This window comes from Bubalus kerabau, chromosome 2 (genome assembly GCF_029407905.1).
Source record: "Bubalus kerabau isolate K-KA32 ecotype Philippines breed swamp buffalo chromosome 2, PCC_UOA_SB_1v2, whole genome shotgun sequence".
Lineage (NCBI taxonomy): Eukaryota > Metazoa > Chordata > Mammalia > Artiodactyla > Bovidae > Bubalus > Bubalus kerabau.
The window spans coordinates 160,360,847-160,388,350 of NC_073625.1; the positions used below are offsets into that span (position 1 = coordinate 160,360,847).

At 36.6% G+C, this 27,504-nt stretch overlaps 1 protein-coding gene across 41 annotated transcripts in view; it reads left to right on the forward strand.

Annotated features, from left to right (window-relative positions):
- LOC129644008 (uncharacterized) overlaps positions 1–27,504 on the forward strand; it is a 416,390-nt gene that overhangs the window by 197,282 nt on the left and 191,604 nt on the right. For 9 of the 41 annotated variants that reach the window (XR_008710672.1, XR_008710676.1, XR_008710663.1 and 6 more), the window contains one exon: positions 12,945–13,019. Coding sequence is in view for 1 of the 41 variants with exons in the window: in XM_055569289.1 (XP_055425264.1) it covers positions 7,967–8,033; positions 12,945–13,019; positions 18,743–18,817 (217 nt within the window). In the remaining 40 variants the exon portion in view is untranslated. The other 32 variants (XR_008710661.1, XR_008710668.1, XR_008710689.1 and 29 more) reach the window with 18 other exon arrangements.

Genomic DNA, 27,504 nt, shown 5'->3' on the forward strand with positions numbered 1-27,504 from the left:
TTCTTGCTTGACTGTATTTCTTTTGTTTCTGCATTCCCTCACTTCTATAATTAGTAATTTTTTGAATCTTCTCTTTAAAGCTTGAATAAGGCCAAGCAAGAAGCTGGGGCTGCTGAGGAACTTGTGCTTGGGAAGGCCTCACAGGGTCCTGCTAGATTTCACTAAGAAGTAGTTTTGCCTAAAGTCACATCACTGGTGAATATTCAAGACTTGGCTCCACATTAAATTGCACTGCTCTTAAAGTTAGTGCTGTAAGTTCAGGTCTTTTGAATTCAAGCCCTCTATTATTCCACCAAACTGCACTTCTCTCCAACCATGAATGAGAAGAATATTTTCAGCTGACAGATGACTCATTAATGCTATTTGATTCAGAATGCAATTATCAGCTTTCAGATCTGCATCTGTTTTGCTCCAGGTCCTACTCCTTTCCTCTTTGCCCTGACCCTAGAGAACACTGTCTTTTTTTGGTTGCCTCCAAAGAATTTGATTTCAAATCAGCATCAAAATACTCTTAGAAGGTAATAGAATCCTGAGCTGAGAGTTCCAGCTTCCCTAGGAGTCTTCTTAATAAATAGCCTCTTAGTACGTCTATTTCATAGTCCTTTGAGGGAAATTTGCATTTTGATGGAGAACTTCTGAAGATGAAAAGCCTTAACCTACAGACTGACTATGTAATGGTAGTATGTCAGGTATAAGAGGGCAGTGCCCTCCAGGGTAAAACACAATTAAAGAAGAATAAAAGTTTTTCCAGAGAGATTTTGATCTCAGCCTGTAGGCAAATGATGTCCTGGATAAGAGCACACCTGCACGGTCTCTACAAGTCAGTGAAATAGAACATGATGATCTTCATGTATTAGGTGGCAATTTCTGATTCCTAATTTAATATCATCAGTAGTTTCATAACTAAAAATTTATAAATTATCTACAATGGCCTATTAAATGAGAAAAATTACTCTCCACACCAGTGTAGGTTTCAGCATAGATGGGCTTGAGCACAATGTGAGTGTATGATGGCGAACTTAATAGATACATTTACACTTGCCCTTGAACAACACTATTTTGAACTAAGGTGGGGGGCCCATTTATACATGGATTTTTTTTCAAGAGTAAATGCTACAGTGCTACACAAACCCTGAACCTCAGTTGGGAATCCTGATACAGTTCAGTTAAGTCTCTCAGTCGTTTCCGACTCTTTACAGTCCCATGGACTTCAGCACACCAGGCTTCCCTGTCCATCACCAACTCCCAGAGTCTGCTCAAACTCATGTCCATTGCATTGGTGATGCCATCCAACCATCTCATCCTCTCTATCATCCCCTTCTCCTCCTGCCTTCAATCTTTCCCAGCATCAGGGAATTTTCCAAAGAGTCAGTTCTTCGCATCAGGTGGCCAAAGTATTGGAGTTTCAGCTTCAACATTACCCCTTCCAATGAACACCCAGGACTGATTTCTTTTAGGATTGACTGGTTTGATCTCCTTGCAGTCCAAGGGACTCTCAAGAGTCTTCTTCTCCAATACAGCTCAAAAGTATCAATTCTTCAGTGCTCAGCTTTCTTTATAGTCCAACTCTCACATCCATACATGACACTGGAAAAACCATAGCTTTGACTAGACAGACATTTGTTGGTAGAGTAATGTCTTTGCTTTTTAATATGCTGTCTAGGTTGGTCATAACTTTTCTTCCAAGAGCAAGAGTCTTTTAATTTCATGGCTGCAGTCACCATCTGCAGTGATTTCGGATCCCCCAATATAAATTTTCTCACTGCTTTCATTGTTTCCCCATATATTTACCATGAAGTGATGGGACCGGGTACCATGATCTTAAGCCAGCTTTTTTACTCTCCTCTTTCACTTTCACGAAAAGGCTCTTTATTTCTTCTTCACTTTCTGCCATAAGGGTGGTATCATTTGCGTACCTGAGGTTATTGATATTTCTCTCAGCAATCTTGATTCCAGCTTGTGCTTCATCCAGCCCTTTTGCATGATGTATTCTGCATAGAAGTTAAATAAACTGGGTGACAACATACAGCCTTGACATACTCCTTTCCTGATTTGGGACTAGACTGTTGTTCCATGTCTCGTTCTAAATGTTGCTTCTTAACCTGCATAGATATTTCTCAGGAGGCAGGTCAGGTGGTCTGGTATTCTGTCTCTTGAAGAATTTCCTACAGTTTGTTGTGGTCCACAGAGTCAAAGGCTTTGGCATAGTCAATAAAGCAAAAGTAGATGTTTTTCTGGAACTCTTTAGCTGTTTCAATGATCCAACAAATGTTGGCAACTTGATCTCTGGTTCCTCTGCCTTTTCTAAATCCAGCTTGAACATCTGGAAGTTCACGGTTCACGTATTGTTGAAGCCTGGCTTGGAGAATTTTGAGCATTACTTTGCTACTGTGTGAGATGAGTACAATTGTGGGGTAGCTTGAGCACTCTTTGGCATTGCCTTTCTTTGGGATTGGAGTGAAAACTGACCTTTTCCAGTCCTGTGGCCACTGCTGAGTTTTCCAAATTTGCTGGCATATTGAGTGCAGCACTTTCACAGCATCATCTTTTAGGATTTGAAATAGCTCAACTGGAATTCCATCACCTCCACTAGCTTTGTTCATAATGATGCTTCCTAATGCCCACTTGATTTCACATTCCAGGATGTCTGGCTCTAGGTGAGTGATCATACAGTCGTGAATATCTGGGTCATGAATATCTTTTTTATATAGTTCTTCTGTGTATTCTTGCCACCTCTTCTTAATATCTTCTGCTTCTGTTAGGTCCATACCATTTCTGTCCTTTATTGAGCCCATCTTTGCATGAAATGTTCCCTTTGTATCTCTAATTTTCTTGAAGAGATCTCTAGTCTTTCCCATTCTATTGTTTTTCTCTATTTCTTTACAGTGATCACACAGGAAGGCTTTCTTATCTCTCCTTGTTATTTTTTGGAACTGTGCATTCAAATGAGTGTATCTTTCCTTTTCTCCTTTGCTTTTAGCTTGTCTTCTTTTCTCAGCTATTTGTAAGGCCTCCTCAGACAACCATTTTTCATTTTTCATTTCTTTTTCTTGGAGTTGGTCTTGAATTTAACTTCTGTTGCCTCCTGTACAATGTCACGAACCTCCATCCCTAGTTCTTCAGGTACTCTGTCTATCAGATCTAATCCCTTGAATCTATTTGTCACTTTCACTCAATAATTGTAAGGGATTTGATTTAGGTCATACCTGAATAGTACAGTGATTTTCTCTACTTTCCTCAATTTAAGTCTGAATTTTGCAATAAGGCATTCATGATCTGAGCCACAGTCAGCTCCCAGTCTTGCTTTTACTGACTGTATAGAGCTTCTCCATCTTTGGCTGCAAAGAATATAATCCATCTGATATTGGTATTGACCATCTGGTGATGTTCATGTGTAGAGTCTTCTCTTATGTTGTTGGAAGAGGGTGTTTGCTAAGACTAGTGTGTTCTCTTGGCAAAACTCTGTTAGCCTTTGACCTGCTTCATTTTGTACTCCAATGTCAAATTTGCCTGATGCTCTACGTAGATCTTGACTTTCTACTTTTGCATTCCAGTCCCATATAATGAAGAGTACATCTTTTTTGGGTGTTAGTTCTAAGAAGGTCTTGTAGGCCTTCATAGAACTGTTTAACTTCAACTTCTTTAGCATTGCTGGTCAGGGCATAGACTAATATTGTATTAGAGAATGGATGTCCCACTTTAGGAAATCTGGAATTATTGGCATAATTGGAACCATACATACAAGTAAAGTACTTTTTCTAATGTTTTGTCACACGAATGACTTAGACATCCAGGGGAATACCTTTGGTTGTATTTAATGAGCACATGTGTAAAAGGGGCGTGAGTATCTGGAAAAATTTTCTTAGGAATTTATGAGTATTATTGAAATATAAGCCTTTAGCTATAGTAAACTATTGAAGTCTTTGACAAGACTGAAATTTTAAGTCCTTTAACAAGATGGAAAAATATCATTTGAATTTAAAAAAAGATAGCAATACATCTACTTACTGGGTGCTTTATTTGAAATGATGAGAAATGGAATTAGACCAGAGACTTAAATTTAATGTGCTGTGTGTACTCAGTTGCTCAGTCACGTCTGACTCTTTGTGACCCCATGGGCTGTAGCCCACAAGGCTTCTCAGCCCATAAGATTTTTCAGGCAAGAATACTGGTGTGGGTTGCTGTTTCCTACTTCCAACTTTTAAAACTACTCTCTTCTAGAATATTAGAGATATTTTTTATTAGATAGGCAAAAGAGATAATACAGGGTGGCTCAGGAGACATGTTAGCCTAAGATCATAGTAACAAGAGTATGGGTGTGCTTTAGGGGTCAGTGTCCCAGAAAGGAATACAACCAAAAAGGTATAGAATATTTACAAAAATAGTTGGCAACAAAGGGGGAAAAAAAGGAAAAATAAAACAAATCTGATTAAAAAGAAAATGAAATAATGGATTCAAGAGAATCTGTATTGACCATTCCACTTTACACAATAGCTCAAAATTTGAAACAATGGGAATAATGACTGGTTTTTCTCTTACTTTAATGTGACACATTTTGTTATTTCTTTTGCAGAAATGAGTGGGATGTGACATGGAGGTTGCTATAGTTACTCATTTTTAATGAATTTCAAGACTTTTCCAACCAAATAGCTCTTGAAGTCAAATTTTTTAGAGGGTAGTAGAGGGAAATTTGTGACTGAAAATGACTCATCATAACACAAACACAAAGAAAACATTAAAAACTACTTAAGGAATAAAGTTTTAATTTATTGAACCATGATTTATTCTTGTTAAGAGTGTGATTTGTGGGCGTTTAAATAACATTCCCTTGTGACTCAGCTGGTAAACAGTCTGCCTGCAATGCGCTAGACCTGGTTCAATCCCTGGGTTGGGAAGATCCACTGTAGAAGGGAAAGCCTACCTACTCCAGTATTCTGGCCTGGAAAATTCCATGGACTGTAGATACCATGGGGTCGCAAAGAGTTAGACATGACAGAGTGACTTTCACTTCAAATAACACTTATTTGAGTTAAATATATTTAATCACTTAAAATTATTTTTTGTTGTGAGTTTGTAACATTTGGCATATCTATTAATAATCAAGAAAACATGATGGTAAAAAATTCAAAGTGTTGTTCACTCATTCGTATCCAACTATTTGCAACCCCACGGGCAGTATCCTGTCAGGCTTCTCTGTCCATGGAATTCTCCAGGCAAGAATACTGGAATGGGTTTCCATTTCCTTCTCCAGGGGATCTTCCTGACCCAGGGACTGAACCCAGGTTTCCTGCATGGCAGGCAGATTCTTTTCCATTCGAGCCACCAGGGAAGCCCCCAAATCAAAATATACTCACATTAGAAAGAAAAACAGTTTGGGAATATTTAGCTCCCCAAAGTTTAAACTACCTTTCACAGTTTATAAAAAATGATCTAATTATACTATACTTATAAAAGGAAACTAAACTTTCTAGTGCAGATGCAAATGAAGGATGTTCAGAGAAAGTGTCAAAATCTCATTATCAAGGAAACTAAAATAAGGGAGGATATGGTTAAAACTAATTAGGATGATTTCAGATATTTTTTCATGCTAATGAGACATTTAGTATGTTGGAGACATACAGAAAAATTAGAAGAAAGCAAAATGAGAATAATTTGCCCAAAATAAGCTTGAAATATTTATGGCAATAGACATCAATTCCTTAAGCTGGATTCCCAGTACAAATCAGTGGAATTCCATTTGATTATACTTCCTTCAAAGTGAGCCCAAACATTAATGGCCACTATAATCATGGCTTAAGTTAATATTTCCATGTCTTTGTGTAATGTAAAATGTTTATATAAATATTGTATTGCTCAACATAGTTCCAGAGCTACAGAAATACTAAAAGTGATATTATGCTCACTGTTTGGAAACATTCTAAGCCAAATTTAGGTATATGACCATTTACCTTAGAATTAAAGAGTTACAGGAAAAATAGCATTTCTTTTAGCAACCTTACACTTCAATCCCAAACCAAACATGATATATAAAGTCCTCCTATACTTTAGTTCTATGAAAGAATTATAGAAAAGTATAGCCATTTATAGGAGAGTTTACTTCGATGAATAAATGTTGTTTGAGGGTTTTTGTTTTCATGTCTCAGGAAAATCTACTGGACTATGAGGCCAGAATTATGATGTTAATATGATCATCACTAGCTGTAATACTTGACCGGTTTGAATTGAGAGGTGCTACAAATGTAACATGTCAAATCAAAAGACAATACTAAAAAAAGAACAATGTAGAATATTGCTTTAATTTTTATAGTGATTACACTTAAACTTGGTAATACTTTGGATTACTGAATTAAAAAACTCATTTTATCAGTTTCTTTTTACCTTTTTAATGTGTGTATGTGTGCTCAGCTGTGTCTGACTCTTTGTGACCTCATGGACTGTAGCCCATCAGGCTCCTCTAACCATGGGATTTTCCGGGCAAGAATACTAGAGTAGGTTGCCATTTACTTGTCTAGGGGATCTTCCGAACCCAGGGATCAAACTCACATCTCTTGCATCTTCTATATCAGCAGGCAGATTCTTTACCACTAGTGCTACCTGAGAAGCCCACCTTTTTAATGTAGCTACTGGAAAATTTGACATTACATAGGTAATTCACATTATATTTCTCCTGGACAATGCTGGTTGTAGACCAAGGGGTTCTTAGCTAAGGAATTGCTTTTTGGCAAGATAAGTTATTTGGACATGTTTTGTTCCTCTGAGAAATGATGTTCTATAAGTTGATGGGGTTCCTGAGAAAGTTGGCAGAGCCTGTTTAGCCCGTATTGCAAACAAAGTGATCACCACCACAAATCTAGTTATGATCCATCATCATAGAGTTAACTCCCTTCATCCATTTTGCCCAATCTCTTTCCCCTCTGGTAACCCCTAACATGGTCTCTGTATCTGTGAGTTAACTTTTGTTTCATTTTTTTAATTTTGTTTTTTTAGATTATACAAATGTGTGAAATCACTTTGTATTTATCTTTCTCTGTCTGACTTATTTCACTTAGCATATTGCCCTCAAGGTCCATCCATGATGTCTCAAGAGGCAGGATATCTTTCTTTTTTATTGGTAGGTAGACTTTCATTGTGTGTGTGTGTGTGTGTGTGTGTGTGTGTGAGGGGGGAGGTGTGTAAATACCCAGAAGTGAAATAGCTGGGTCATGCGGTAGTTCTGTTCCTAATCTTTTTTTTTTTTTTAATTTTATTTTATTTTTAAACTTTACATAACTGTATTAGTTTTGCCAAATATCAAAATGAATCCACCACAGGTATACATGTGTTCCCCATCCTGAACCCTCCTCCCTCCTCCCTCCCCATTCCATCCCTCTGGGTCGTCCCAGTGCACCAGCCCCAAGCATCCAGTATCGTGCATCGAACCTGGACTGGCAACTCATTTCATACATGATATTTTACATGTTTCAATGCCATTCTCCCAAATCTTCCCACCCTCTCCCTCTCTCACAGAGTCCATAAGACTGTTCTATACATCAGTGTCTCTTTTGCTGTCTCGTACACAAGGTTATTGTTACCATCTTTCTAAATTAATCTTTGGAGTAATCTTCACACTGTTTTCCATAGTGGCTGCAACAATTTACAGTCCCCTTAAGAGTGTACTAGGGTTTCCTTTTCTCCATATCCTTTCCAACGTTTGTTTGTTATTGTCTTTTTGATAAGTCATTCTAACAGGTGTGATGTGATACTCCGTTGTGGTTTTGATTTGCATGTCTCTGATTCGTGATGTTGAAGATTTTTTCATGTATATTTTGGCCATAATATATGCCATCCCTGAAAACATATCTATTCAGGTACTCTGCCCATTTTTTTTAATTTTAATACCAAATCAAACTTATATTTATAAAAACAAATGCTGAATGAGTAGCACTCTCAGATGATCAAAGCCATTTTGTTTTGTTTTATTTTTTAGTGGAAGGATAATTGCCTTACAGAATTTTATTGGTTTCTGCCAAACATTTGTAACTGTATATTTACTGGTGAGTTGCATGAGTTTTTTATGTTGAATATTAACCCTTTATTGGATAAATCATTCGTGAATATTTTATCTCATTCAGTAGGTTGGTTACCTTTAAGTTATTATGATGGTTTTCTTTGCAGAAGCATTTTATCTTGATGTTGTCCCATTTGTTTATTTTTCTTTTGTTTCTTTTGCCTTTGGTGTCAGATCCACAAAAATATTACTAAGACTGATGTAAGTAAGCTTCCTGCCTATGTTGTCTTGAAGGCATATTATCATTTCAAGTCTTACATTCAAGTCTTTAATCCCATTTGCATAAATTTTTATGTATACTCTTAGTTGTCTAGTTTTATTCTTTTGCTTGTGGCTGTCCAGTTTTCCAACATCACTTACTGAAGAATAAATATTGTGTGTTAATGCTCCTTTATCATAAAGTAATTGTATGTGTGGGTTTATTTCTAGGCATCTGTTCTGTTTCATGATCTGTGTGTCTATTTTTATTTACCACCCTATTTTGATTGCTATAGCTTTGTAATATAATTTGATTGAAATTGGGGAGCATGATACCTCCAGCTGTGTTCTTTCTCAAAGTGGTTTCAATTGTTCAAGATCTATTATATGTCCATATAAATTTTAGAATTCTTTTGTTTTAGTTCTTTGAAATACGTCATTGGCATTTTAACAGGAGATTGCTTTGAACTGTAAATTGTTTTACATAATATGGAGATTTTAACTATTAATTCTTCCAACCCATGGATATGAACTATCTTTCCAATTATTTGAGTATTTTTTAATTGCTTTTTCAGTGTCTTATAGTTTTCAGTATATAGGTCTTATACCTCCTTGACTTAATTTATTTCTAGGGATTTTATTCTTCTTAATGCAATTATAAATGGGATAATTTTCTTAATTTCACTTATATTTTTCTATTAGTGTATAGAAACACCACAGATTTCTGTATATTGATTTTGTATCCTGTGACTTTGCTAATACTATTTATTAGTCCTAACAGTTTTGAAAGTCCCTTGGACTGCAAGGAGATCCAACCAGTCCATTCTAAAGGAGATCAGTCCTGGGTGTTCTTTGGAAGGAATGATGTTAAAGCTGAAACTCCAGTACTTTGGCCACCTCATGTAAAGAGTTGACTCATTGGGAAAGACTCTGATGCTGGAAGGGATTGGGGGCAGGAGGAGAAGAGGATGACAGAGGATGAGCTGGCTGGATGGCATCACCGACTCAATGGATGTGAATTTGAGTGAACTCCGGGAGTTGGTGATGGACAGGGAGGCTTGGCGTGCTGCAATTCATGGGGTCACAAAGAGTCAGATACAACTGAGAGACTAAACTAAACTGAACAGTTTTTTTTTGTGCGGTCTTTAGGTTTCTTGAAATATGGAGCATCATGTCATCTGCAAATAGTGAAAATTTATTGATTTGGATAACTTTTATTTTTTGCCATATCGCTGTGACCAGAACTTCCAATAATATGCTGAATAAAAGTGAGAGTGACTATCCTTGTCTTGTTTCTGATCTTAGAGAAAGAGCTGAAAGCTATTCACTATTGGGTATGATGCGAGTTGTGTGATTGGCCTTTAGTATGGTGAGGTACGTTCCTTCTATACCACCTGATTTTTTTTTTTTATCATAAATGGGTGTTAAAATTTTTCCAATGCTTTTTCTGCATCTATTTAGATGATCAGAGGATTTTTATCTTTCATTTTGTTAATGTAATGTGTCGTGTTGATTGTTGTATAGAAGTTGAATCATCCTTTGTTGTTGTTTAGTCACTAAGTTGTGTCCAATTCTTGTGGCTGTCTGTACTGTAGCCCATCAGACTCCTCTGTCCATAGGATTTCTGAGGCAATAATATTGGAGTGGGTTGCCATTTTCTCTCCCAGGGAAATCATCCTTATATCTCTGGAATAAATAAATACCATTTGATCATGATGTATGGTCCTTTTAACGTATTGTTGAATTTAATTTGCTAATATTCTGTTGAGTTTTGAATCTGTAGTCATCAAGGATATTGCCCTACAATTTTCTTTTTTCTCTGGTGTCCTTGGTTTGGTATTAGGATAGTGCTGGCTTTATATAATGCATTTGGAAGATTTTCTTCCTCTTTAATTTTTTGGAAGAGTTTGAGAAGGATAGGTTCTTAAATATTTGAATGTTTTGTATAATTTTCCAGTAAAGCTGTCTGATTCTGAAGCTTTGTTTTTTGGGAGATTTTGATTACTATTTTAGTCTCTTTAGCCTAAAGGAGAGTCTAACTAAAGTCTTTAGTTATTAGTCTATTTAGATTTTTCTATTTCTTCATGATTCAATCTTGAAAGATTGTATGTCTACCAATTTATCCATTTCTTCTGGACTGTGCAATTTGTTAGAATACAATTGTCCATAGTGGTCTCTTATAATCTGTTGCCTTTTGGTGGTGTCATCTATAGCTTCTCATTTATTTCTGATTATATTTGAGACCTTTTTTCCTTAGTCTAGCTAAAGGTTTATCCATTTTGTTTCTTCTTAAAGAACCAGCTCTTAGTTTTATTGATCTTTTCAAATTTTTTTAAGTCTTTTTCATTTATTTCTACTCTGATCTTTATTTCCTTCCTTCTAAATGTGGTCTTCATTTTTTTTTTCTTATTTCTTTAGATGTAGATCACTTATTTGGGATTTTTCTTATTTATTGAAGAGGTCTGTATTGCTGTGATCTTTCATGACATTATTGCTTCATCCCATAGATTTTGATATGTTATACATCTGTGTTCATATGTGTCTATGTATTAAATTTCTTGGACCCTTTGTGGTTCAATAGCATGTTCTTTAATGTTTATGTTCTTGTGTTTTCTCTTTTTTTCTTGTGATTGACTTCTAGTTTCATACCATTTTGGTTGGAGAAGATGCTTGATATGATTTCAATCTTCTAAATTTATTGAGGCTTATTTTTTGACTTAGCATGTGATTTATCTTAAATAATATTCTAAACATATTGAGAAGAATGTATATTCTGCCAGTTTTGGATGGATTGTTATATATGATGTGAATATATATATGTGAGAGTGACTGACTCAATCTGGTCTAATGTGTCATTTACATCTGATTTTTATTGTTTTGCTGATTTCCTGCCTGAATAATCTATCCACTGACGTAAGTTATAAAGGTGACTAAAATTATAATAATTACTTAAGGGATGCATAAAATGAAAAGATGTTAAGAAGTGTCACTGAAAGTATAAAGCATGGGGAGAGCAGTAAAAATAAAGCTATCTGTTCAAATTTAAGTTGCTACAAATTTAAACAGACAACTGTTTACATAGCATGTTACATGTGGACCTCATGATAATGCAAAGGAAAATTTTTATGGTAAATACACAAAATAAAATAAGAAATATAAACATAATACTAAAAGTGAAAGTGTTAGTCACTCAGTCATGTCTGACCCTTTGCGACCCCATGAACTGTAGCTTGTCAGGCTCTTCTGTCCTTGGAATTATCCAGACAAGAATAATGGAGTGGGTTGCCATTTTCTTCTCCAGGGGATCTTCCCAACCCAAGGATCAAACCCAGTTCTCCTGCATTGCAGGCAGATTCTTTACTATCTGAGTCACCAGGTTAAATGGCAATTGGAAAATATTTATCTATGACTAGTTTAAATCTAAATGGACTAAATTCACCAAACAATGTAGAATATCTGAATAAATCAAAACACAAGACTTGTCTATATGCTGCCTACAAAAGAGTAACTTCAGAAGAAAGGGCACACACAGACTGAAAGTTAAGATCTGGAAATTTTTTTCCATGCAAATAGAAATGAAAAGGAGAAAAAATGGAGTAGCCATATCCATTTTAGACAAAACTGACTTTAAAACAAAGGCTGTAATAAGACAATAAAGAAAATTACATAGTGATAAAGGAGTCAATCCATTAAGAAAATATAACATTTGTAAATGTATATGTACCCAACAGAGAACACTAAGATATATAAAGCAAATATTACAGACATAAAGGGAGAAACTTAAACCAATACAGTACTTCAGTTATCACTTCTATTTGTTCCTATATTTTCTATCTGTTGAAATTCTAATTATATATAGTCATTTTTTTCCTGATTTCTCAGTGAGCATGTTTATGCCCATTATTTCTTATGTCCATTTTCTTCTTTTCCTGAGATTTTGTCTTGTCATTTGATTGGAGCATTGTTTCCACATTTTACCTAATTCTCTGTGTGTGTTTATATTTATTAGATAAATCAGCCCTCTCCCCAAGTCTTGAAGGCGTGGACTTATTGAGATAGTATCTTGTGGGGCTCAGAAGTTAGTTCTCAACTGGCCACCAGAGTCGGCACTCAAGGGGTGCCCGCTATGTGGGTTATATGTCAGGCTATAGTAGGGCTATAGTAAGTCCTACTTAGTAGGGCTACAGCTGCTATAGGTTGCTAGTGGAAGGGACTGGCCCAAGCCTGGTTGCAGGGCCTGGCTAAGGTTACTGTGGAGTACTGATGGGTGGGCTTATTGCTTGGCTAGTTGTAAGGTCTTACTGAGCTACAGAGGGCAGTTTGGTCTCTCAGTGGAACATGCACACGAGCACTAACAATTTATAGAGAGTATTTCACAATGGCTCCCACCAGTATTGGCATTAGTAAGGTAGCCTGAGATCACAAAATGGCTTCCACCAGTGTCTCCTTTACCAGGGAATGTCCCAGCTAGTTCCTGCCTCTCCTCCAGATGACTCAATAGTAGTAAATGGGTAACCTACACCCATGGTCCAGGAGCTTTTCAATCTACTGTTTGTACACTGGTTTTTATGCCATAGGAGTTGTGTGTGGGCCCTTTAAGAGCAAGATTTCTGTTCCCTGCAGTTTTATTGTTTTCCTGCATGTATTCTTTGTTGGTTTTCAGAGTCAGGTGCTTTAAGTGATTGTCTTTCTTCTACAGGATCTACAGGTTGGGGTTCCTGATATGGCGCACATGGAGCTTTGTGGTCCCTTCCAATTGTGGATTTTTACCTCGGTGAGACTTTTTCTGCCCTTCCTACCCATCTTGATGTTGTCCCTTTACTCTTCGTTGATATCTCTGTTCACCCAATGTTATGACCCTTTAGGAGGAAATTATTTTATATATATACTTGTATCTTTGTTGTGTCTGTAGGAAGAGGTGCATTCAGGGTCTTCTATCTTGAAACCTCTGGAAAAATAATGTTACATAAATTTTCATTCCTTTTTATTAATTGCACATAACCATAATTATAGTTCAGTGAAAATCTCTAATTCAGTGAGAAATAGTTTACATAATCAAGCTTTAGTGTACACCAGGAACATCTGGAAGGTTTATTAAAACATTAACTGCTGTGCCCTATATCTAGTTTCTAATACATATGTCTGGGGTGGGGCCTGAAAATTTGCATTTCTAAACTTCCCCATGATACTACTGCTGCGATTTATAGAGAAAGCACATTTTGAGAACTCTTGGGTTAATTTTTTCCCTCAGTGATCAAAAATGATACCAGTAAAATAGGGGGTTTTTTAAGTTTACCAATGCTTGTAGTCTCACATAAAAGAATAATAGACAAAAAATCTAAACAGACATTTATTCTAAGACTAAGCATTGTTCCCATAAGAAAATTACTGTCATGTAAAAAATTCATCTCTCAAAGTAACACATCTATAATTTTTATTCTCAACAGTCAACTTTTTTTTTCTTTAAAATCTTCATTTTATTTTTAACTTGAAAAGGATTCCAGATTAATTCTTTCTGCTTTACGTGGAACAAAATTAGTTCTAAACATCCATGTAAAGGGATTAAACTTCCTAAAGCAATGGAAAAGATTCAGTGCCATTTAATCAGTTCATAACCAAAATGAGTAACACTTTTACTTCAGAATTTCATCACCTTTTTATCATTTGGAATTGAGGGTTTGTGTTAGCTTAGTATTTCTGTGGTTAAATCATTTAAATCTCTAAAAGACATTAACAAAATAAACCTGTCATCTTCAAAAGTCAGATTCATGAAAGTTATGCTATGCATTTTCAAATGTATTTCCACTCAATAAAACTTAACTTTGCTTTGAGAAAATGCTATTGGGAAGCAATTTAGCATACTATGTATTTTAGCTTACAAATAATATCATTTTGACAATTATTCCATTTATATCTAGTTCCAGTGTTCAATATTTAGTACTTATCTTTTTAAACTTCACAGCTTTTAGTATCTGAGCCATTATTGGGCAACATCTATTTGAAATTAAGACTCCTTCGCTATTCCAGGTTCTCTACAATCTGAAGTTAATTCATTTGTTCATAATTATTTCCTCAATATAAATCATTCTAAACTTTTAGTTTACAGACTCTTCATCACCTTTGCCTTGCTTCTTGCTTCTGAGCTACTACCTGAAATTTCCTGCTGTCTCCATTGTTGCTGTTCAGTCACACAGTTGTTTCCAACTCTTCAATCCCATTGACTGCAGCACCCCAGGATTCCCTGTCCTTCACCATCTCTCAGAGTTTGTGCAAACTCACGTCCTTTGAAACAGTGATTGCCTTCCAACCATCTCATCCTTTGCCACCCCTGTCTCTTTTTGCATTTGACCCTTCCCAGGATCAGGGTCTTTTCCAATGAGTCAGCTCTTTGCCTCTGATGTCCAAAGTATTGGAGCTTCAGCATCAGCCCTTCCAATGAATATTCAGGGTTGATTTCCTTTAGGATTGACTGGTTTGATATCCTTGCTGTCCAAGGCACTGTCAACAGTCTTCTCTAACACAACAGTTCCAAAGCATCAATTCTTTGGTGCTCAGCCTTTTTTATGGTCCAACTCTCACCTCTGCACATGACTACTGGAAAAACCAGAGTTCAATTCAATTCAGTCACTCAGTCCTACCTGACTCTTTGTGACCCCATGGACTACAGCACATGAAGCTTCCCTGTACACCACCAAATCCCAAAGCTTGCTTAAACACATTTCCATTGAGTTGGTGATGCCATCCAACCATCTCATCCCCTGTCGTCCCTGTCTCCTCCTGCCTTCAATCTTTCTGAGCATCACGGTGTTTTCCAGGGATTTGGCTCTTCACATCAGGTGGCCAAAGTATTGGAGTTTCAGCTTCAGCATCAGTCCTTCCAATAAATATTCAGGACTGATTTCCTTTAGGATTGATTGGTTGGATCTCTTTGTGGTCCAAGGGATTCTCAAGAGCCTTCTCCAACACCACAGTTCAAAAGCATCAATTCTTCGGTGCTCAGCTTTCTTTATAGTCCAACTCTCACATCCATACATGACTGCTGAAAAAACCGTAGCTTTGACTAGATGGACCTTTGTTGGCAAAATAATGTCACTGCATTCTAATATGCTGTCTAAGTTGGTCATAACTTTTCTTCCAAGGAGCAAATATCTTTTAATTTCATGGCTGTAGTCACCATCTGCAGTGATTTTGAAAGAAAGTGAAAGTGAATTCGCTCAGTCGTGTCTGACTCTTTGCGACCCCATGGACTGTAGCCTACCAGGCTCATCTGTCCATGGGATTTTCCAGGCAATAGTGCTGAAGTGGATTGCCATTACCTTCTCCAGGGGATCTTTCCAACCCAGGGATTGAACCCGGGTCTCCCACATTGTAGACAGACGCTTTACCGTCTGAGCCACCAGGGAAGTCCTTGGAGCCCCCCAGAATAAAGTTTCTCACTCTTTCCACTGTTACCCCATCTATTTCCCATGAAGTGATGGGACCAGATGCCATGATCTTAGTTTTCTGAATGCTGAGTTTTAAGCCAGCTCTTTCACTCCCCTCTTTAGTTTCGTCAAGTGGCTCTTTAGTTCTTCTTTGCTTTCTGCCATAAGGGTGGTGTCATCTGGGTAGCTGAGGTTATTGATATTTTTCCTGGCAATCTTGACTCCAGCTTGTGCTTCATCCAGTATGGCATTTCACATGATGTACTCTGCATAGAAGTCAAATAAGCAGGGTGACAATGGACAGCCTTGACATACTCCTTTCCCGATTTGGAACCAATCCATTGTTCCACATCCAGTTCTAACTGTTGCTTCTTGACCTGCACACAGATTTCTCAGAAGGCAATTAAGGTGGTCTGGTATTCCCATCTCTTGAAGAATTTTCCAGAGTTTGTTTTGATCCACAGAGTCAAAGGCTTTGGCATAGTCAATAATACAGAAGTAGATGTTTTTCTGGAACTCTCTTGGTTTTTCAATGATCCAGCGGATGTTAACAATTTGATCTCCAGTTCCTCTGCTTTTTCTTTTTTTTTTTTTCCCTCTTTGTCTGTAGTGTATTTTATTATTATTATTTTTTTTTTTAGACTGGGAACTGTTTTTTTTTTAATTTTATTTTATTTTTACACTTTACATAATTGTATTAGTTTTGCCAAATATCAAAATGAATCCTATCCAGCTTGTACATCTGGAAGTTCATGGTTCACTTACTGTTGAAGCCTGGCTTGGAGAATTCTCAGTATTATTTTGCTAGCGTGTGAGATGAGTGCAATTGTGTGGTAGTTTGAGCATTCTTTGACATTGCCTTTCTTTGGGATTGGAATGAAAACTGACCTTTTCCAGTCCTGTGGCCACTGCTGAGTTTTCTAGATCTCCAGGCATATTGATTGGAGCACTTTCACAGCATCATCAATTGCATTAGCATCATCAATTGCATTAGGATCACAATATTTTGTTACTACTCTGATAGACCAAATTTTTTTGAACATTACAAATAGATAAAACATAAAATATATAAAAATTCCTTAATATAATATATTAATATTATGGTTTTGATTTACTTAAGTGATTACTTGCAAATCAGTCAGAGATTAAAAGGTGCTTACACTCTAAGGGAAGTGATTGAGGCTATGTCATAATCAGTGATAGTTTATTTTCTTTACTTGTATTTTCCATGTCTATCTTTTAGTATCAATATTATGCTCACCTTATAAAAACAGGTAGTAAATAAATATTTCTGAATTCCTTGCAATATTTATATGTTATACTAAAATTATCTGGGTTTTTTTAGTATTGTAGAAATCACTTATAAAGCTTTCCTAATTTGATATTTTTTTCTTCCTAGGAAGGTATTAAATTACTGATTTAATAATCCTTTTGAAAGCATTCATTTTGGCTCTGCTGCATATATAAATGTCTCTCTTTACATTTCTAGTACTGACAATTATTTCTTCTCTTTACCTTAGTCAATATTTCTAGCTGAGAATAACTATCAAACTACCAACTTATAAATTTTGTTGCCTTCTCATTTTAATTGTCTATTCATTTTTCCTCTGCTGACATTGCTTTTATATAGTTTCTTTGGAATTATTTTTTCTTTGTTTAAACTTTGAAAGTTGGAAACTTTTGCTCATTAAATTTTGGTCTTTCCTTTCTATAAATTCATGTCATTAAGGTTATAAATTTCTGTCTGAATATCTCTTAGCCATATCCCACAGATTCTGATATTATCTATTATTCTATATTTTTAAAATTCATCATAATCTCTTTATGGATTATCTGAGAGTATTTCTAAATATTTGTGCTTGGTTTCTTTTTGTCTCCAGTTTTAATGAAACTCTGCTGTGGTTCCAGACCATAGTCTGTATTTTTCTGTAATTCTTTAAAAATATTAATAGTTTTTTTATAGCTTAGTTCATAATTAATTTTCATAGACATTTCATACCTGATTGAAAATAATATCATTGTGCAGTTATTGGAAAAATAATTCTTTATCTGTCTATTAGAACTATCAAAGAAAAAGATTAACTCCTTTGTCTGGGGAGAGAGAGAGTGATAATTTTTATGTCTCTGTTTTATCCTGACTGTAAGCATGAGGTTTCAGGATTAGATGCAGACTAATTATTTACATAGCAGTCTTGGTGCTGGTTCCCATGCCTCATTTTTCTTTTGGAAAATGTGATGAGGGCATATGTCACCCTATATGTAGAGAATAGGGACTCTCTACTCTAGGAGAGGATTGAAAATTATGACTCTTGAGGCTCATACAGGGACTCTTACATAAATGCCTTTCCCGCCCTGTTGAAAAGAGGAAGAAAACTTTGCTCTCTACTAAAAACAAACCCTCTCTGGGAAAATGGGTGGAAAGTCCCTTGGTTTTTACAATCCTTTGCAGTAGAAACTCCAGGAAAGAGAAAATTGCTTATCTCTCCTGGATAGTTCATTATTTGTGATGTCTAAGACTTGTTTTCTATTCACTCATCTTGAACTCAGTTTGCCAATAATGTTTGGTCAGAAACCCTCACTATTCAGAAATATGGAAATATTACCTTCTCAAAAAAGAACCACGTATCCTTAGACCTACCTCAGCAGCCTGAGTCATGTCAGGATGTAGCACCAGTTCCAAGTTGCTGGCTATTGTTCAGTAGGGGCTATTACTTTGGGATCTCAACTGTAATCAGAAGGTTTAGAATTCATCTCTCTTATCACCCAACTACCCCACAGCATGTCAATCTTGCAGCCTCTACTCTGTTGATGATAGTAGTGAGGTATGAGAAGGTGAGAGTAAAGGACTCCCTCTAGATTTTGATGTGTGGCTTCCCTGATAACTCAGTTGGTAAAGAATCCACCTGCAATGCAGGAGACCTGGATTCTCTCCCTGGGTTGGGAAGGTTTCCTGGAAAAGGGAAGGCTACCCACTCCATTATTCTGGCCTGGAGAATTCCATGGACTATATAGTCCATGGGGTGGCAAAGAGTCGGACACGACTGAGTGACTTTCACTTTCACTTTCTTTCTAGATTTTGGCAGTAATGAGACAGTACTCTCTCCACTCTACTTTTGCTTGGACCATTTCCTACAAAAATATATCATAATTTTAGATGGTAATTAGAAATACAGAAAGTGAAACCAAAGTTCAATGATTCAACTGACTTTATGTAAAACTAAATTAAATTAAATACATAAATATTTGAATAGATAATGCTGAATTTAACATTCAGCATTTCTTCTAATGCCATCTTTTTAAATGTTTTTATCAATGGACTCTAAGACCATAGGTGCAAAACTCAGTAGAAATTGACTTAAAGCATAAATTTAAACAATAAGCATAGGAATATCAAGGTGAATAATGATCAAGACAATGAAGCTATGAATTAGTGAATAAAAATGAAATGAGTTCCCTATAAAAACTATGCTAAACAACCAAAAACAATCTTGTTCCACTGAAAAAAAGTGTTTCTTCCCCAATCTGCATTTAATAACCATGATAAAAATGCCCAAATATCCCAATTTCATAGCATTCCAAGCAACACAAATAAAACTCTAAGTGATCTCAGTTCAGTTAAGTTGCTCAGCTGTGTTCAACTCTTTGAAACCCCATGGACTGCAGCACATCAGGCTTCCCTGTGCATCCCCAATTCCCAGAGCCTACTCAAACTCATGTCCATTGAGTTGATGATGCCATCCAACCATCTCAACCTCTGTTGCCCTCTTCTCCTCCCACCTTCAATCTTTCTCAGCATCAGGGTCTTTTCTAATGAGTCAATTCTTTACATCACGTGGCCAAAGTATTGGAGTTTCAGCTTCAACATCAGTCCTTCCAATGAATATTTAGGACTGATTTCCTTTAGGATTGACTGGTTGGATCTCCTTTCAGTCTAAGGGATTCTCAAGGGTCTTGTCCAATAGCACAGTTCAAAAGCATCAATTTTTTGGTGCTCAGCTTTCTTTATAGTCCAACTCTCACATCTGTACATGACTACTGGAAAAACCATAGCTTTGACTAGATGGACCTTTGTTGGCAAAGTAATGTCTCTGCTTTTTAATATGCTGTCTAGGTTGGTTATAACTTTTCTTCCAAGGAGCAAGCGTCTATTAATTTCATGGCTGCAGTCACCATATGCAGTGGTTTGGAATCCCCCTAAAATAAAATCTCTCACTGTTTCCATTGTTTCCCAATCTATTTCACATGAAGTAATGGGACCAGATGCCATGATCTTCGTTTTTTGAATGTTGAGTTTTAAGCCAGCTTTTTCATTCTTCTCTTTCACTTTTATGAAGAGGCTCTTTAGTTCTTCTTTGCTTTCTGCCATAAGGGTGGTGTAATCTGTGTAGCTGAGGTCACTGATATTTCTCTTGGCAATCTAGACTCCAGCTTGTGCTTTATCCAGCCCAGCATTTCACATGATGTACTCTGCATAGAAGTCAAATTAGCAAGGTGACAATATACAGCCATGATGTACTCCTTTCCCAATTTGGAACCAGTCTGTTGTTCATGTTCAGTTCTAAGTGTTGCTTCTTGACCTGCATACAGATTTCTCAGGAGGCAGGTTAAGTGGTCTGGTATTCCCATCTCTTGAAGAGTTTTCCACAGTTTGTTGTGATCCTCACAGTCAAAGGCTTTGGCATAGTCAATAACATAGAAATAGATGTTTTTCTGGAACTCTCTTGCTTTTTCAGTGATCCAGTGGATGTTGGCAATTTATCTCTGGTACCTCTGCCTTTTCTAAATCTAGCTTGAAGTTCATGGTTCATGAACCTGGAAGTTCATGGTTCATGTACTGTTGAAACCTGGCTTGGAGAATTTTGAGCATTAATTTGCTAGCATGTGAGATGAGTACAATTATATGGTACTTTGAACATTCTTTGGCATTGTCTTTGTTTGGGATTGGAATGAAAATGGAACTTTTCCAGTCCTGTGGCCACTGTTGAGTTTTCCAGATATGCTGGCATACTGAGTGCAGCACTTTTACAGCATTCTCTTTTAGGATTTGAAATAGCTCAACTGGAATTCCATCACCTCCACTAGCTTTGTTCGTAATGATGCTTCCTAATGCTCACTTGACTTCACATTCCAGGATGTCTGGCTCTAGGTGAGTGATCACAATATTGTGGTTATCTGGGTCATGAAGATCTTTTTTGTATATTTCTTCTGAGTATTCTTGCCACATCTTCTTAATATCTTTTGCTTCTGTTAGATCCATACCATTTCTGTCCTTTATTGTGCCTATCTTTGCATGAAATGTTCCCTTGGCATCTCTAATTTTCTTGAAGAGATCTCTAGTCTTTCCCATTCTATTGTTTTCCTCTATTTCTTTGCATTGATCACATAGGAAGGCTTTCTTATCTCTCCTATTCCTTGGGCTCTGCATTGAAATGGGTATTTCTTTCCTTTTCTCCTTTGCCTTTTACTTCTCTTCTTTTCTCAGCTATTTGTAAGTCCTCTTCAGACAACCATTTTGGTTTTTTGCATTTCTTTTTCTTGGAGTTGGTCTTGATCACTGCCCCTTGTACAATCTCATGAACCTCCATCCATGGTTCTTCATGTACTCTGTCTATCAGATCTAGTCCCTTGCATCAATTTCTCACTTACACTGTATAATCATAAGGGATTTGATTTAGGTCATATCTCAATGGTCTACTGGTTTTCCCTACTTTCTTCAATTTAAGTCTGAGTTTTGCAATAAGGCGTTCATGATCTGAGCCATAGTCAGTTCCTGATCTTGTTTTTGCTGACTGTATAGAGCTTCTCCATCTTTGGCTGCAAAGAATATAATTAATCTGATTTGGGGATTGACCATCTGGTGATGTCCATAAGTGATCTACCCAACTGTAATTTTAAAGATCATACACCATGACCAAATGGGCTTTATCCCAGGGATGCAAGGATTCTTCAATATCCGCAAATCAATCAATGTAATACACCACATTAACAAATTGAAAAATAAAAACCATATGATTATCTCAATAGATGCAGAGAAAGCCTTTGACAAAATTCAACATCCATTTATGATCAAAACTCTCCAGAAAGCAGGAATAGAAGGAACATACCTCAACATAATCAAAGCTATATATGACAAACCCACAGCAAACATTATCCTCAATGGTGAAAAATTGAAAGCATTTCCTCTAAAGTCAGGAAAAAGACAAGGGTGCCCACTTTCACCATTACTATTCAACATAGTTTTGGAAGTTTTGGCCACAGCAATCAGAGCAGAAAAAGAAATAAAGGGAATCCAAATTGGAAAAGAAGAAGTACAACTCTCACTATTTGCAGATGACATGATCCTCTACATAGAAAACCCTAAAGACTCCACCAGAAAATTACTAGAACTAATCAATGACTATAGTAAAGTTTCAGAATATAAAATCAACACACAGAAATCCCTTGCATTCCTATACACTAATAATGAGAAAATAGAAAGAGAAATTAAGGAAACAATTCCATTCACCATTGCAACGGAAAGAATAAAATACTTAGGAATATATCTACCTAAAGAAACTAAAGACCTATATATAGAAAACTATAAAACACTGGTGAAAGAAATCAAAGAGGACACTAATAGATGGGAAAATATACCATGTTCATGGATTGGAAGAATCAATATAGTGAAAATGAGTATACTACCCAAAGCAATTTATAGATTCGATGCAATCCCTATCAAGCTACCAACGGTATTCTTCACAGAGCTATAACAAATAAGTTCACAATTTGTATGGAAATACAAAAAACCTCGAATAGCCAAAGCGATCTTGAGAAAGAAGAATGGAACTGGAGGAATCAACCTACCCGACTTCAGGCTCTACTACAAAGCCACAGTTATCAAGACAGTATGGTACTGGCACAAAGACAGAAATATAGATCAATGGAACAAAATAGAAAGCCCAGAGATAAATCCAAGCACATATGCACACCTTATCTTTGACAAAGGAGTCAAGAATATACAATGGATTAAAGACAATCTCTTTAACAAGTGGTGCTGGGAAAACTGGTCAACCACTTGTAAAGGAATGAAACTAGAACACTTTCTAACACCATACACAAAAATAAACTCAAAATGGATTAAAGATCTAAATGTAAGACCAGAAACTATAAAACTCCTAGAGGAGAACATAGGCAAAACACTCTCTGACATACATCACAGCAGGATCCTCTATGACCCACCTCCCAGAATATTGGAAATAAAAGCAAAAATAAACAAATGGGACCTAATTAACCTTAAAAGCTTCTGCACATCAAAGGAAACTATTATCAAGGTGAAAAGGCAGCCTTCAGAATGGGAGAAAATAATAGCAAATGAAGCAACTGATATACAACTAATCTCAAAAATATACAAGCAACTCCTACAGCTCAACTCCAGAAAAATAAATGACCCAATCAAAAAATGGGTCAAAGAACTAAATAGACATTTCTCCAAAGAAGACATACAGATGGCTAACAAACACATGAAAAGATGCTCAACATTACTCATTATCAGAGAAAGGCAAATAAAAACCACTATGAGGTACCATTTCACGCCAGTCAGAATGACTGTGATCCAAAAGTCTATAAGCAATAAATGCTGGAGAGGGTGTGGAGAAAAGGGAACCCTCTTACACTGTTGGTGGGAATGCAAACTAGTACAGCCACTATGGAGAACAGTGTGGAGATTCCTTAAAAAACTGGAAATAGAACTGCCTTATGATCCAGCAATCCCACTGCTGGGCATACACAGTGAGGAAACCAGAAGGGAAAGAGACACGTGTAGCCCAATGTTCATCGCAGCACTGTTTATAATAGCCAGGACATGGAAGCAACCTAGATGTCCATCAGCAGATGAATGGATAAGAAAGCAGTGGTACATATACACAATGGAGTATTACTCAGCCATTAAAAAGAATACATTTGAATCAGTTCTAATGAGGTGGATGAAACTGGAGCCTATTATACAGTGAAGTAAGCCAGAAAGAAAAACACCAATACAGTATACTAACGCATATATATGGAATTTAGAAAGATGGTAACAATAACCCTGAGTACGAGACAGCAAAAGAGACACTGATGTATAGAACAGTCTTATGGACTCTGTGGGAGAGGGAGAGGGTGGGAAGATTTGGGAGAATGGCATTGAAACACGTATAATATCATGAATGAAATGAGTTGCCAGTCCAGGTTCGATGCACGATACTGGATGCTTGGGGCTAGTGCACTGGGATGACCCAGAGGGATGGTATGGGGAGGGAGGAGGGAGGAGGGTTCAGGGTGGGGCACACATGTATACCTGTGGCGGATTCATTTTGATATTTGGCAAAACTAATACAATTATGTAAAGTTTAAAAAGAAAAGAAAAGAAAGTAATATAAAAAAAATTATCAGTCATCACATTATGTCACTACCTCATTCAGGACTTGGTTTCCCATTGCAGAATAAAATCACCATAACCTTTAAAAAATTTTTTATACTATTCTTTAAAAAATAAAAGATATTTTGAGTAGTGTAAAAGTTTATTTTCAGCTATATATTCATGGAATAAATATTTAAAATAAACAATATGATCAGGATATTTAGTGTTCATTTTTCTTAACTAAAGAAATATTCAATTATACTTTAAAAATGTAGCAGCTTCACTAAATGTTCTTTTGATGTCTTGGGAATTATGAAATAAAATAATTTTTGTTATTTTTGCTTTTGTAAGGTTGAATTAGTTGTTAGCAATATGTTAATGATCCATTTTCTTTAGTAATAAATAAGGTATGCCTAATTTTTTTTAGCTTGATTTATATATTTAGATCTAATACTGGATTTTTACACAATGCATGGATACTTTCTCATTGTTTATCTAAATCATAACATTTTTCTCTAATTGTTATTACTGTTTTTATATGTATTAAATAAAATTTTGCCCTAAGACAATAGATCTCTAATTATGCAAGTACATGGCATGAGATGGAGGCATTAGGCAGTAGTTGTTCCTGTCTACATGTATTTGAGAATGACATGAGTAGGAAATTTATAAGCCTTAGGTAAACATACATTGTGGAAACTCTGTAAAATCTGATGTGGAATATGCTTCATGTATCCAGCCAGTACAAAATTCTCTTAGATTTACCCTTTCTATTTCTGCTATTAAGTTAAAATAGTTGATTGCTATAGGTCTTACTTCAAGGGAAGACCAGTGACTCATGGGCAATAGAATAGATACTACTGCATCGAAATTTTCTTCTGCTGATGTAATAATGTTTAATAATGTAGTATATACTTATGTCCTGCATATACATTCAGCATATATGTGAATATTTAAGTTGTTGATATATGTTTGGCAACACAGTCTTTCTGGTCATTGGACTAAAGCAATGGTCCTCAAACTTCTAGCTTGCACAACAGTCATTTGGAGGGCTTATATAGATTCCTTGTGTGTGCTCAGTCACTCAGTCATGTCTGAGTCTTTGTGACCGATAGACTATAGCCTGCCAGGATCCTCTATCCATGGAATTTTCCAGAAAAGAATACCGAAGCAGGTTGCCATTTTCTTCTCCAGGGAAACCCAGACTCTTGAATCTACTGCATTGTCAGCCAGTTCTTTTACCACTAGGGCCACCAAATTTTATGTGTGTGAAAGGGTTGGCAGATATATGTACGTAAAATATGAGAGTAATCTGCATAAAACTATAGAAATTAGCCAAAGTCAAAAATTATATATGCTAGGGTGTCAGTATTTTCTAAGATATACTAATAATTTACACAAATTTAGCAGTGGCTGGATTCTTTTCTCATTGACGTGTGTTTTTACTTGAAAATCGTGCACCTGTCAGAGTTGTTAAACTCTGATGAATCTCTGTATATGCTTTCCTTCTGTTCTATTTTGACTGACTTGGTACCCGTAAGAACATGTAGGAATGATAGATGTGGACTTTGAATTGATGAACTCTGATTGCTGTGTCGGTGAACTACTTTCTAATTGGCCTCATTCTTTCAAATAATTTACTATACATTTGTCCTTGGAGGTTATGTATCTTTTGGGTGTTTGTGGAAGTAATCTGATTATGGTCTTTTTTCCGTCTTATTCTTTTCAGGGGAAAGTATGACAGATTAAGTACACTGGTGAGTTTTCAAAATATTTACTAAGACACTTTTAAAATTATATCAGTATCAACTGTCATTTTTAAAATTAGCTTTATAAAAGCATACTATCCTTTGCTTGTTACTGATCAAGTACAACATGGTAGAAAGAGGTGAATAGAACAGTAATAAGTAAAGATTGCAAAACAGTGAATTAAAAAATAATTATTGCATTCTGATGGAGATCAGCCCTGGGATTTCTTTGGAAGGAATGATGCTAAAGCTGAAACTCCAGTACTTTGGCCACCTCATGTGAAGAGTTGACTCATTGGAAAAGACTCTGAGGCTGGGAGGGATTGGGGGCAGGAGGAGAAGGGGATGACAGAGGATGAGATGGCTGGATGGCATCACTGACTCGATGGACATGAGTCTGAGTGAACTCCGGGAGTTTGTGATGGACAGGGAGGCCTGGCGTGCTGCGATTCATGGGGTCGCAAAGATTGGGACACGACTGAGCGACTGAACTGAACTTAACTGATTGCATTGGTATGTACATTTAAGCTGCTTTTTCCCCCTCCAGCTTAAAGTTACTCTAGTAACTTGATTAGAAATATTTCTGGAAGAAGCAGTTGAGAAAGCCTGTTGATTAGCTGGAACTTTGACCTAAGAGCAATGATCCAGGAAAAAAAAAAAAAAAACATGCCTGCCATTCCTTCAGATAAATGATAGTCTTGGAAATAGGATGGACATAAGGTATAGGGAATTGGGATAGATAGAACGAAACATATCTTGGAGACAGGTTTGTCAGACTTTGCAGTGCTGAGGCTGTGAAAATTATGCCTCTGAGATTATCTAAATTCAGCAAAGGTCTGCCAAAGATAATTTAGTGTTCATTCCTCTGGTGACAAAATGTCAGAGCTTCCCTGCACACTGTGGGGCTTCAAATGGTTACAGAAGCTCCAACACAGCGATCCCTTCAGCCTTCAGTGCTTGCATAAGCCTGGGACAGTGGAACTTAAAAGTCATATCCTTCATTCTTGAGCTGACCCTGCCACTTTACTTCGGGTTGCCTGAACAATCTTTTAAGTCTTATATATGTTTTTTTTTAAAGGTAGACAAGATGACTTCTTGAGGTTCTTTCTCTTAAAATCAAGCCTGTTTACTTGCTCTCCTCCACTGTGCTAATTAATTCCTAGTCTTAAGGGCTTCTTTGGTGGCTCAGACAGTAAAGAATCTGCCAGGCATTCAGGAGACCCGGATTCAATCCCTGGGTTGGGAAAATCCTCTGTAGAAGAGAATGGCTATCCACTCCAGTACTCTTGCCTGGAGAATTCCATGGACAGAGGAGCCTGGTGGGCTACAGCCCTTGGGGGTCACAAAGAGTCAGACACGAGTGGGTGACTAACACTTTCACTTTATGGCTTTTATGTATAGAATGTTCTCCTCCTTCCAAACTATTAGGTGCAAATATTTCTTAAAACACAAGAAGTATGAACCATAATGAAAAGACTGCTAAATGAATGATATTAAAACTTACAACTTCTGTTCAAAGAGAGATACTAAAAACAAAGTGAAAAGATTCATCTTAGGCTGGGGAAAATCCATGAGAATTAAAGACAAACTAATTTTAAAAAAGGACAAATAAAGAAACAGTTTCTGGAGAAGACAATGGCAACCCAATCCAGTACTCTTGCCTGGAGAATCCCGGGGATGGAGGGGCCTGGTGGGCTGCTGTCTATGGGG